At 35.3% G+C, this 12,656-nt stretch overlaps 2 protein-coding genes across 4 annotated transcripts; one reads left to right on the forward strand and one right to left on the reverse strand.

Moving 5' to 3' along the window:
* The first annotated feature begins 201 nt into the window (after window positions 1–201).
* ABCG21 (ABC-2 type transporter family protein) lies at window positions 202–3,385 on the forward strand. The gene is made up of 5 exons (XM_022293334.2): window positions 202–352; window positions 1,163–1,973; window positions 2,065–2,229; window positions 2,320–2,504; window positions 2,600–3,385. The coding sequence occupies exons 1-5, from the start codon at window positions 263–265 to the stop codon at window positions 3,245–3,247; spliced, it is 1,899 nt and encodes a 632-aa protein (XP_022149026.1). The 5' UTR covers window positions 202–262; the 3' UTR covers window positions 3,248–3,385.
* Window positions 3,386–3,438: 53 nt separating this feature from the next.
* Window positions 3,439–6,972, reverse strand: ICME-LIKE1 (alpha/beta-Hydrolases superfamily protein). 3 transcript variants are annotated; one of them, XM_022293352.2, is made up of 11 exons: window positions 6,295–6,966; window positions 5,974–6,050; window positions 5,816–5,885; window positions 5,627–5,707; window positions 5,334–5,408; window positions 5,116–5,217; window positions 4,570–4,710; window positions 4,387–4,452; window positions 4,157–4,303; window positions 3,944–4,034; window positions 3,439–3,800 (listed from the first exon to the last, which is right to left on the reverse strand). In XM_022293352.2, the coding sequence occupies exons 1-11, from the start codon at window positions 6,720–6,722 to the stop codon at window positions 3,639–3,641; spliced, it is 1,440 nt and encodes a 479-aa protein (XP_022149044.1). In that variant the 5' UTR covers window positions 6,723–6,966; the 3' UTR covers window positions 3,439–3,638. The 3 variants fall into 3 exon arrangements, with proteins under 3 accessions (XP_022149044.1, XP_022149045.1, XP_087973741.1); XM_022293353.2 differs by having other exon boundaries at window positions 5,974–6,045; window positions 6,295–6,960; XM_088117615.1 differs by lacking the exon at window positions 5,816–5,885 and having other exon boundaries at window positions 5,974–6,045; window positions 6,295–6,972.
* Window positions 6,973–12,656: the final 5,684 nt, after the last annotated feature.

Consider the following 12,656-nt stretch of genomic DNA (forward strand, 5'->3'; position numbering starts at 1 on the left):
CTTAATTGAGCATTAATTATGAATATTTTCTCCGTATAATATGCATGGTCCATATATTCTTACGACTATTCATATATACCATGAATGATAAGACTTTGGAGAGATTAAAGATCATTAATGACGTACAAACAACATGATTAAATATAAACAAATGATGAAATGATGAAATGCTATAAATTATGATGACGCTTCAATTTTTCTTCATCACTTTTTTCTTGTGTGTGATTATTGATGAGTTCTTGGAAGCAAGAAGAAGATAACAATGGCAAATGGATGTAATGGCAGAGACGTTTCTCATTCTTCAAGTTGTACGCCCCACAATCCCATTTTGCCGCACCCCATCACGCTCAAGGTGTCTTTTTTAATTTTTTTTAATAATTTATTTTAAACATAAAGTTAGTTTTATTGTAAGTTACTATGTATTATTTTAGTTATGGATGTCCAAAATATTTGATAATCCAAAAATTTTAACAATCTTAACCCATGGGTACATGGTCGAGCTAGGTTTAAATAAGTTTGAAACTTGATGTATTAGGTGTTCTAAAATAACAATTCAAGTTCTTAAGAACAAAGCTTATTAATTAAATAAATAAAATCAAAGTTAGATTTGTAATTTAACTTTTTATAAATTATCTAGAATTGATTCTTAAAATTAATGCAAAACGAAACCTAATAAATTTTTTTTACTACAATAACTTTTTCCGACCATTGATTCTTGTTATATTGTTAAATGTGATATCCTAATCTTTTAGGATATGTCTATTTTAACTTCTATATTTTTAAAAGTTTCAAACAACTCGTCTTTCCATCTAAATTGTGAATTAAAAAATTTCTATTAGACCCTAAACTTTATTATTTTTCTTGTAACGTATCATTGTGCTAATTATGTTTCTAAATACTTCAATATATTAGAAATTAATCTACCAGTTAATCTTATTCTAGATTGAGATCAACATGTACTCAGTAATAATTGACTTACTTAGTAATCCTTCTGAGGTTGCATGTTCAAATCTCGTCCCTTCAATTTATTGTAAAAAAAAAAAAAAAAACAAATCTGGATGAAGTCTGAATAAAAAGTAACATTAAAAATTGAAAATTTTCGGGACTAAATTTCTAATTTAACCATAGTTAAATAACATATGATTTACCTTTGGCTGTTCAGTTCGAAGACGTGGTATACAGTGTGAATTTGACTCGAATCAAAACCACTGGCTTCGGTTCAAAAGGCGCGGCGGCGACAACGCGCACCATACTCAATGGCGCGACCGGAATCGTCCGGCCCGGCGAGCTTCTGGCGATGCTTGGCCCTTCAGGCAGCGGCAAGACCACTCTCCTCACCGCCCTCGCCGGCCGTTTGCCGGGAAATGTCTCCGGTTCCATAACCTACAATGGAGTCCCCTTCTCCACCTTCATCAAACGCAAAATTGGATTCGTCCCCCAAGACGACTTGTTTTACCCTCACTTGACCGTTCTCGAAACCCTAACTTACGCAGCCAGATTACGGCTTCCCAAATCGCTGACGACTCGAGAGAAAATCGAACAAGTCGAGATGATCGTGAACGAGCTTGGTTTGTCGAGATGCCGGAATGTCTCCATCGGCGGTCCTCTGATGCGGGGAATCTCCGGTGGGGAACGGAAGCGCGTCAGTATTGGTCACGAGATGATAATGAAGCCGAGTATTCTGCTGCTTGACGAGCCGACTTCGGGGCTTGACTCGACCACGGCGGAGCGCATCGCGGCGACGCTGCGGCGGCTGGCCGGAGGTGGTCGGACGGTGGTGACGACGATCCATCAGCCGTCGAGCCGATTGTTCGCGATGTTTGATAAAGTGGTGGTGATATCGGAGGGCTGGCCGATTTACAGTGGGGATGCGGGTCGGGTCATGGAGTACTTCGGGTCCATTGGATATGCTCTTGCTCCTCCCGGGATCAACTTTGTGAATCCTGCTGATTCTCTACTTGATCTTGCTAATGGTACGGAATTACACAGTCCCTATTATTTACGGAATCTCTGCCTTCAATGAAGCCTATAAATTTGCTTTGTTGATTTCTGCATTTGCTGCAGGCATTGCACCTGAGGCAAAACAAGATGATTACCAACACGAGTTGCCTGAGGATCATCAAACAGCAATCAAGCAGTCTCTCGTATCGTCTTACAGAACCAATTTATACCCTTCATTGAAGGCTGAGATTCAGACAGAACCCCAATCACATTCACCTTCATTCATGAGTCAGTAGTAATCTAATCATCTTACAACTACTTGCTCTTTCTTTGTTCTCTTCTTTTTGGCTTGTTTCAATCACTTTGCTGTTAAATCAGGTGCAGGCAGCGAAGATCAATGGAGCTGTAGTTGGTGGGAGCAATTTGTGTTGTTACTAAGAAGAGGACTACAGGAGAGGAAGCATGAATCCTACTCTGGTTTAAAGATTTTCCAGACCACGTCAATCTCAGTCCTTTCAGGTATGCTATGGTGGCGATCAAACATCTCAAACATTCAAGATCAGGTAATCATCTGTCGAACCCAAACCCACATTCTGAAACTGCCTTTCCCAGTTCAAAAGTTGTGGATGTCAACTCACTAAAAGCTCTTTCTGGGCAGGTTGCACTCGTCTTCTTCTTGTCTGTCTTCTCAAGCCTTTTCCCTTTATACGCCGCCGTATTCTCATTCCCAAATGAGAAACCGATTCTCAAGAAAGAGCGTTCCTCCGGCATGTACCATCTCTCTTCCTACTTCATGGCTCGAACAGTCAGCGACATGCCAATGGAGCTGCTGCTACCGGCCATATTCGTCACTGTACCCTACTGGATGAGTGGCCTGAAATCTTCAGCGCCCACATTTATACTAACCCTCTTCATCGTTCTTCTCAACGTTCTCGCCACTCAAGGGCTAGGCCTCGCACTTGGGGCCGTTCTGATGGATACGAAACAGGCTACGAGCCTTGCTTCTGTGGTAACGGTGGCATTTTTAATGATGGCAGGATACTACATTGGTAATATCCCAGGTTTCATAGCTTGGTTGAGATATATTTCCTACAACTACCATACTTTTAAGCTTCTTCTGGGAGTTCAGTACACAGAAAATGAGACTTACGACTGCGGGGATGGGCTGCACTGTAAAGTTATGGATTTTCCTACTGTAAGGCTTGTGGGTGTTGATAGGAAGTGGTTGAACGTGGCTGTTTTGATACTAATGTTGGTTGGCTTTAGGGTCATTGCTTATGTTGCTCTAAGGATAAGGGTGGGGTAGCCTCAACTTGCTTTGCTCTAACAATTACTACCACGAACTTTTATAGTGGCCCATGTTCTATTCCGCCATGATAATTTCCATACTTCCATTTGGAACAATAATCAAATTAAGAAATAAATTCAGTTTCTTTTGCTTGTATCATGCAAATTTGGTTCAAAAATGAATTCAGAGAGAGAGAGAGGAACTTCTGGTTGATTAAGACTATTTTTGTTAACACTATAAAAAGAATCTCAATGTATAGTTCGGTAACAGATCTTACCAGATCAGAGTGCGAAGTTCATTTCCCTCATTGTAACCTACAACGGATAAACTACAGCTACGATCAGAGGGAGACTACACTACAATTAACATGGTGATGTTGGTCACAAGCATTTGATGATAACCATATTGGTCAGAAGGGGCTAACTCTACGAGCTAACGTCAACATAAATTCGGGTACAAGGCGTCTTCTCGGAGGCAACACTGCATCCTTTGCCAGGGCTTCTGCATCATTGGCATGGATGATTGAGACAAGATCTTCAAACATCTGATCCTTGCCCCCCCTCATTGGATCCTGCATAAAGATCAATCAAGGTTATAGCAAAAAGGGAAACTGATAAAACCATTATAGTTCAGGTAACGGAATGCAGTAATAGGTTTACATAGCATGTCAAAAAGGAAGCAAAGTTGCAAAAGAATCTTGAGATGTTCTTTTACCTGAACAAATACATCTGTATGTGTCTTTCCTTCGTAGAAAAATGTCTCAGCTTTTACTCCAACGCTTTTAAGTGTCTCAGCAAAAGTTTTACTGCACGGCAATAAACAGAACTACTTGAAACGCAAGAAATGCTTTACAGAGAAAATATAGTTCAAGGTATCATTTGGAACTTCGTGTTACATATGATCTTGTAGATCTACATGATGATGTACCTAGCGTTTGATGGTATAGAATAGTCTGCAGTTCCATGAAATAAAACGACGGGAGGAAGAATCGACACTGCAGCTCCGATGTTGGGTTCTTCTGAGATCATTACTTCGGGTGAAAATCGTTTCAAGGACTGTTCTCCTTCCATTATGCTGTAATGAAGTGTTTGATTACGTTATACAAGAATCAAAATTAAGGATGTATGGTTATAATTTACTACAACAAATTCTAATACCTCAGAAAAAGAGAACGTGATAGACCTCGAGAGTGGAAGTAATCTACCAAATTAAGCAAATTATACCTGTTTACACGTAGAGCAGAAAATTATAACTGATTTTTATAGAAGAGAATGCTATAGGCCCATAGAATACCCTTTTTATGACCAAACTCTTGGATCCATAGCTGTAGAAATACTCACCCTCCTGACAAACCAAAGAAAGCTTTAATCTGAGAAACACTCCATGAGATACTTTCTACTCTGCGAACCTCTTTCATTGCTTGCCCCAAAAGTGTGCAAGCAGCTATATGTGCCCCAGCTGACTGACCCATTAGATAGATTCTTTAAGAAAACAAAAAAGAACGGATTTCATGGTCAGTAAATGAACCAAACAACTAAATAGTGATAGGCATCTGAATTTGAAATTTGAAGTAGAATTTATAGCAATATGCCATTGTGTATTAATATTGAAAGACACTCCAAACCCAAAGTTTCTTTCACTGTTACAACGCCTTCTTCTCGAATTTCCTCTTTTCTTCTTTCGGGCGGAACACCCCTTTGTACTGAGAGATAAAGCCATCTCTCCACTCTCTCATGAGTAACCACCCTTTAAACAAAAAGATCAAGTACTTATGGCTCAACCTAATCAGAATTTTCCCTTGATCATTTAAAATGGAAGGAATCTGGGAAGTTCATCTTTGAAGATCTTAACTACAGAAGAAAGATGTGGAGAGAGTAAAACGTTACCTGTTTGGATCGCCTCCAAATTCTCTGATGTTATTACACAAGAACGAGATACCTTGGGAAGCATCGTTAATCATATCACTCATAGTTCCCTGAGGAAAATTTCTACATCAAAAATGTGTGCAATCTATCATTAACTACACAAAAGAGGATTTCATTTGGCCAAATGGCGAGATTGACGTTTGGCAATGGTGATTACATCATTATTGAGACCAAATTACCTGTAATCAATGCATGCTACGATGACATCTCTTTCTGATAACTGTTGTCCTAGGAGACAACCCCAAGCCTTATAACTGCATCGACAGAATAAATTTCTCAAACATGCCAAGCCGTAAATCCCAAATATTTCATGAAATTAACCCCTAAATCAAATCGAAATGACGAGGACATTTGTCTTAGTTGTTTGACTATAACTCTTTTCAAATATATTCTCAAATTGAGAAATACTTTTATAACCCCATCCACTGGAAGAACATGAATTTTAGAACAGTAGAATGATATCACCACTTACCCAATAATCCAAGCCCCACCAGTGATAAATGCAACAACTGGTTTTGGCCCGTCAATATGTTTTGGTAGATAAAGATCCAACCTGCACCAGTAAATTTCATGCCACAGCATATGAAAGCGTAATTAAGAAATGCACTTTCATCTTAAATTCACATAAGAGAAATATATTTATCATTTATTAGTTCCTCACTTATTCCTTGGTTTATCACCATAGGGTATACTTCTGCGTATCTGACTGGATGAGAAATAATAGTATCCAACTGCAAGTGACAAATATTCACAATGACCAGCAAAGAAATGAATATTGAAATCTACTGTGCTTGCAAATAAGAATCTTGGTTCACATACCCTGAAGAAAACCTGGGAGAAGAAACAATGAATAACAGCCAAGTGCGATAAATCTTGCAATCCATCTGAAGGCTACCCTGAATGATAGGATGAGTTGTAAAATCTCAAACATGATAAGCCATCCAAAAAGAAATTGTGATGATATATAACTTAAAAATCTCTATTAGCAGATACATAATGGATTTCGATCTATAAATTATATACATGAATCTTGATTTATCTACGCAATGATAAACGTAATTATCAATCAAAAGAAATTTATCTCTTAATACTATCACAGCTAGTAAAAAGAAAGCAGATGATCCAATTAGGTAATTTTACCCAATATATTTCGAGAGTTTGAAACCGAAGCGGGTGAGTATAAATCTCTCGGCTCTCTCAACGCCGGCATCCTCGACATCACGTTCAACTGTCTGGTGGCGGACGTCGCAGGAGAGAAAGGACAAAAAGTTTTCGCTCCTGATTCGCCTCCGCTTCTGCTTGTACATATTGCTTGCGGTGGATGTACTGGTTGATGTGGAGGCATAGCTTGAAGTCCTGGGAAGAAGGGGCTTATAAGGCAGCGTCTTATCATCCTCGAACGACGGAGAAACAAGAACTCCAGTTCTCTGTTCATCATCTTCTTTGAGCAACATTATGTCTATGGCAGTAGATGTGGTTGCCATAATCGAATTCGCAGCGGAGCCTCCGGAGGAATATGGAGATGACAAAGGGGGTTGGGTAATCGGTAGGATCTGAGACGACGGCATTCTTGCCGCCGGAGAACGCGAAACGAAGGAGGGAAGGGGGAAATTGGTGGCGAGAAATCTGGACTGTTCTTTCTTTTCCGCCGATTGGGCCGTCGGCGCCAGGATGCGGCGGGTCAAAATTGCAGGCGCGGCCAAGAAATTAAGATCGGGAATTGGTTCAGAGAAGATCGGCTGCGGGAAGGTATCGAGGTTCGTAGATGAGCCATTTCCATTTTGCCACGTTTCATCTTACTATTGGTTGACAAGTCTGACATGGAACAGTTGTATTTCTGGTTGGCCATTTTCCCTCTCTCCCTCCTACTATTTTCTTATTGAATTTAAATCTTCGTATTTATTAACTTTTAAGGGTAATATACCATTTTTTTTGTTTCTATGGTTGGATTTTATTTCGTCCATAAGTTTAAAAAATAATCATTTTTATCCTTCTAATTTAAATTTTATATTGAACTCGATTCTTAAAGTTTCAAAAGTGACATTTTCGATATCTAAATGTTAAAATCATTAATTGATATGTTAATACCAAAACGAGTATAGTTCAACAATAATTGACTTATATTCCGTGAGTTCGATCTCCTCCCATATGTTGTACTAAAAAAATTAACACGTTAGTTCTTCATTATCTTTTGCTAAGTAACAAAGTATAATCGATATATGTTGATGGCAATGGGGACGGGGCGGGGATTCCTCAATTAGGGATGGAGTCCCTAAGGGGAACCTATCCCGAAAATATATATATATTTCTTTTAACTTTTCTAGTTTTGTTTTTTGAGAAGGAATTATTAATATTTTAGGTCTATTTTATTAGGTTTACAAGTATAAGAAAGAAATAAAATTTGATAAATTGGTTATTCTATTTGGGTTTGGGCTTCTTTTTAAAATAAATTAAAAAGTATTTATAAGAATTTATATATTATTATTATTATTATACATAAAAATATAAAAGCAATAAAACTTGATGACTTGGGGTCGAGACAAGGAGACTTGAGGATTCTCCGACCCGATCGAGTCGGGTCCCGTATTTTTGCCATCCCTATTTATTAATTTCCACATCATCATTCTGTTTGGTCAACTCAACTTGGGAACTCTTTAGAAATCGACCAATTATGTTGATGCTATTTTCCGTCGAGCTCACAGGTTGGTTCACGAACTAACGAGGACGAGCTCCAAGGTGCGATCTCGATGAAACCTGCACAAGGAACAAATATTTTGATGCCGAAGTTAGCGTGAGCTTGAGTTAAACCAAGTCGGAGGAATTGTGTACCTGAATTGTGGGGTTGAGTATCCCTTTTCTAGGCAGGTGGGGGGAGACAAGACCGTTGGACCATTCCGATAGGCTGTTACGGTTATCGGGTCCTCAGGTTGGTGGTCGGGCCTAAGGTCAGATTCTTTAAGTCGGTGGATATGGTTTCATCATCTCAGCTCGACATGGATCAGATCGACGGGTACGAAAAGTCCATTTTGCACTTTTTGGAGAGTTCGAACTGAGTAGATGTGTACACATGTCAATTCTAATTTTGACCACCAACAAATTAAAACTAAATTCCAACTTCAATGACCAAATATGTCATTTTTTGAATTTAAAGACCAATAAAAGATAAATTTAAATCTCAAGAGCCAAATTGATGGTTTTATAAGATTATATAGAAATCAATTTCAAACGTGAAGGTCCAAAAATGTATTTTGTTTTATTTTTATTTCTTTATTTTCATAAAGACGAGTTTTTTTTTTTGGGACTTCTCTCCATTTTGTATTTTATATATTAAAGGAAAAAACTCCTTTATCAAAAAAGTTGACTATAAAAATTTACCTGAATTATTTATAGAATAATAAAATAAATATACATATAAACGGAAATTTTGTTTTCAGATATGAACTGAGAATTGAGAAAAAGAAAAAAAAAATAAAGGAAAATAATTATATTTTTCAAATACAATCCTAGTGTTAAAAAGAAAAAAAAATCCTACTGCTGAATCGAACTTTATTGGGCCTTAGGCCCAATAACAACTCCAATGCGCCTAGTGACCCAATCAGATACTTACATCGGCTAAAATGATGGGCCTTTCTGGCCCTCGTTAATCCTCTTCATCCTCCCATTGATATATTACATAATTTGTTGTCTAGTTTTTTTTGTAAAATACATTGATTATTGAAATACATTACATCCTCCTTAATTCCAGCATAGTTTAGAGAATAAAATACCTTTTTTTTTTTTTGTAAAAGGTTAGAGAATAAAATACTTATTACTCCTATACCAAAACTTTCGTTTTTTAAGTGCTCTTTTACTCTTTCAACTGTAAGACGTTTTTATATTTATTCACAAATATGATTATTTTACACATATCAACTAATTTTTTAATGTGAAATTCATATCTTGTATTGACTTTAAAGTATAAACTAGATCTTATGTTTGTGACTCAGGTAGTTGAAAGAGTTTGTGGAAGAGATTTTTTTTTTTTTTTTTTGAGGAAGAACATATCTCACATAGAATAAAATTATTGGTATAATTAAGATTTTTACTTTATACTTTACATATCAGGTGTGAAAAATATTTGTATGAGAAATCATTAACCCAATTTTCGATATTTTCAAACAAAAAAAGATTAGAGGAGACCATGAATGATTTAAAGGGCAAATAATGAGACATGAAAGTCATCTCTAACATAACTTTGTTTCACTAACGCTTTTATTGACCGACCCGAACGACTGTCATATATTTACGAGAGAGGAGATGATAGGTAAACCAGTTGTCAAACACATTACTCAAATGAAAGAAGCTTTGCTTTTGCAGATTGCAAAGCCTTGCTACATGGAAACATAAATCATATAGAATACAACTCCTCTTAGTTTCTCCCTTTTTTTTTCCAACTCACTTTTCTCCTTTCTAATTTTTTTTCCCTCAAAAAAAAAAGTAATGAAAAAGTAGTGATTGGGAGATCATGAGGGCAAGAAAATGGGGTCCGCCCAATCAAAACAGTTTTTTTGGTTAGTAGAACCAAAATAAAATAGCCTCAATTATTGCTCTATTTATAAAGTTACCCACTTTTCAATGGCATTAGATGTACAAGTGCTTGGTTTTATTATAAATTTGCTGCCCCTTTTGACTCTCCATTCCAATTCTCTTTTTTACTCCAATTTTATGGCTAGCTTTCATGGTAAGTTTTGTATATTGGACTATATAGTTTCATTTTCAACTATTTATTTAGTTGTTATTTAAAGAATTAATTATATATGTTAGACATGTTTATCGACATTTTCATGTATTCATAAGTTCCACAATCGAATAAATCAACCTTTCCATCATATTACAAAAAAAAAAAAGATACAAAATATGAAAATATCATCAAAATGCCACTAATATATACACAATATTAATATTAATCGTTAAATTATTTAAAAATAGAAAAATGTTTATTTGTTAATTTAAATATTTTTACGATTTTTAAATTTTTCTAACTTTTACAAAAATATACATCGATATCAACATTTTATCGATATTTTCATGAAATTGAGATCTCAACATTTCCATCGACATCGACATTTAAAACTTTGGAGTCAATACCATAGCTCTCTCTTTTTACTCCATATATATATATATATATCTTTTATGTCACCGTAATTAAGGTAAAATACAAACATTAATTAACCAATATGCATTAATTGTGAAAGGTTATCACATCATATCACGTTGTAATCAGACTCTTTCTATATATGCTCGTGAATTTTCTAAATATTATAAAGGAAATAATATAATACCATATTAAAATGCCCAAAAAGAAAAGGAAAAAAAAAAGCCAAGCAAATGCACTTTATCATGCACAAAAGGACAGGTTTTTTATTGGATTTTTTGGTGCATGGCATTGGAATTTAATTATTTTGGAGAGAACTTTTGTGAGTAAGCCAACGTAATATTAGCATTTTCTTTCATCGTATTATAAAAATATGATTTTTTTTTTGCAATTATATAAAATTAGAATCGATTTTAGTTTATAAGGGTCTTTTGGTCACATGTTTCCATTCCTTAATTCTATTTCCCCATTTTTATTGAAAAAAAAAAACAACTGTATGACCTCAATAACCATGGATTTAAAGATGATAAAAGTATATTTTTATTTAGCTTGTTTGAATTCAATTTGTTAAGCTATATATCACTGTGAACCTGACTCATTTCCATCCTATCAAATTAGTGACTGATATAACGAATGACCATTTGGTTAATTTTATATTTAAATAAGTCACTTCTACCCTCTAACCCTTGAATGATATAATTAATGGATAATTTGATAAAGGGTATGAATTATCATATTAATTGGTTAAGCGAAGTTAAGTCGAGCTTTGGGAATGAGGGAAGAGAAAAAGTTGAAAGTTTGAAAGCTTCATTTTGTGAATGAAAAATGAAAAATTGGTTTGAACAAACAAAAATAGTGAGGAAATGAAATGAAATTCCTTTATGAAGAGATGGACGGTTGTTATTTGTAAAGCCTCTTCTTTTATGTCTGGTTGGTTGGGTTAATTTGTCATTTTTCACTTTAATTACAAATTCAAATCATTTGGTGTTTTGGCATTTCCTTTTCCTTTTCCCCTTTTAAAGCCCCCCTTTGCCTTTCTCACAAAGTAAAAAAGTAGTATATATAGCATTTCAGGAGCCCAATTTAATTTCAACTTTACATGTAACAAAAATATTAATCCATTAATGGAATCATATTAATTACAATAATTACAAATCATATTCTAATAGTTAACAAAATCTAAAAAAAAACATACCCTCGCGCTCAAATTTTCCATTAATTAACTTCAATAAAAATTATCCACATAATTTCATTTGTAATTGCATGGCCGACGTTAGCATAGCTTGAATCCTTCGCTTTTTTTAAACTAATAGATTCAACCTATGTTTATAGGCGAATTGTTTAAAGAGATAATGTTTTCGAATGTGTGTTTTAGAAACTTATTTATATATGTCTAAATTTTTTTAATTTTACACTTTTAGATTTCATGTAGGATTTTATTTTAATTTCGATTTTACCCTTATTTATTGTATTTACATTTATTATAGTTATTTGTTTTTTCGAAATATAAAAGATTTAATTCCATAAATTATTATCATAATCCTTTAATTATGTGGGCCCTATACTTATTTTCAACAGAAATCCCTTAATTCGTTCATTCAAAACCTTAATTTACTTCTTAAAAAAGATTGATTTTCCCTTAATTCACTCCCACTTGCTCAGAGACAATTCAAAATCATATAAACATCTTTTGAAGTCTCAATGAACATATATTCGCATATTCAAAAAATAAATTCAAAATCACAGTATATATCCACTTATATATTCCGCATATATACATTCAAAATCATTATAGTATATATCCGCGTATCCGCATTTATACAAGTTGAGTTATAAGATATATCCAATTATATATCCGCATATATACATTCAAAATCGCTATAGTATATATCCTCATATCCGCATATATACAAGTTGAGTTATAAGATATATCCTAATCAAATCACTAGACTATATATCTTCACATATACAATATTTCACACCAAATCAAAAATTGAAAACATCAATTGGAATGCAAACCTTTCAATCTGGAGATGAACTGCTCTAACGATTGAGAAAAATTGAGGCGGCCAGAGATGAAGGCATGCAAACGTCGGCCGGAGACGAAGGCAAGCAGAAACGCCCGGAGAATAAGAACCGACGGAAATCTCTTTTTGAAGGCGGCCAGAGATGGAATGCTCCTGCGACAAAGAAAATCGGAGTCGATCGAAGAGGACAACAGACGGTCGGAGAAGAGGAACGGACGATCAGAGAAGAGGAAGGGATGGTTGGAGGAAGGAAAACCGACGGTTGGAGGAAGAAAAGAAAAAACGATGAAGAAGAAAGGGGTGGGTTTCGAAAATGGATGAGTTTTTTAGGGTTTTGGGAT

The sequence above is a fragment of the Momordica charantia genome, assembly GCF_013281855.1.
Source record: "Momordica charantia cultivar OHB3-1 chromosome 9 unlocalized genomic scaffold, Mcharantia_2.0 BLBB01000009.1, whole genome shotgun sequence".
Classification (NCBI taxonomy): Eukaryota; Viridiplantae; Streptophyta; class Magnoliopsida; order Cucurbitales; family Cucurbitaceae; genus Momordica; species Momordica charantia.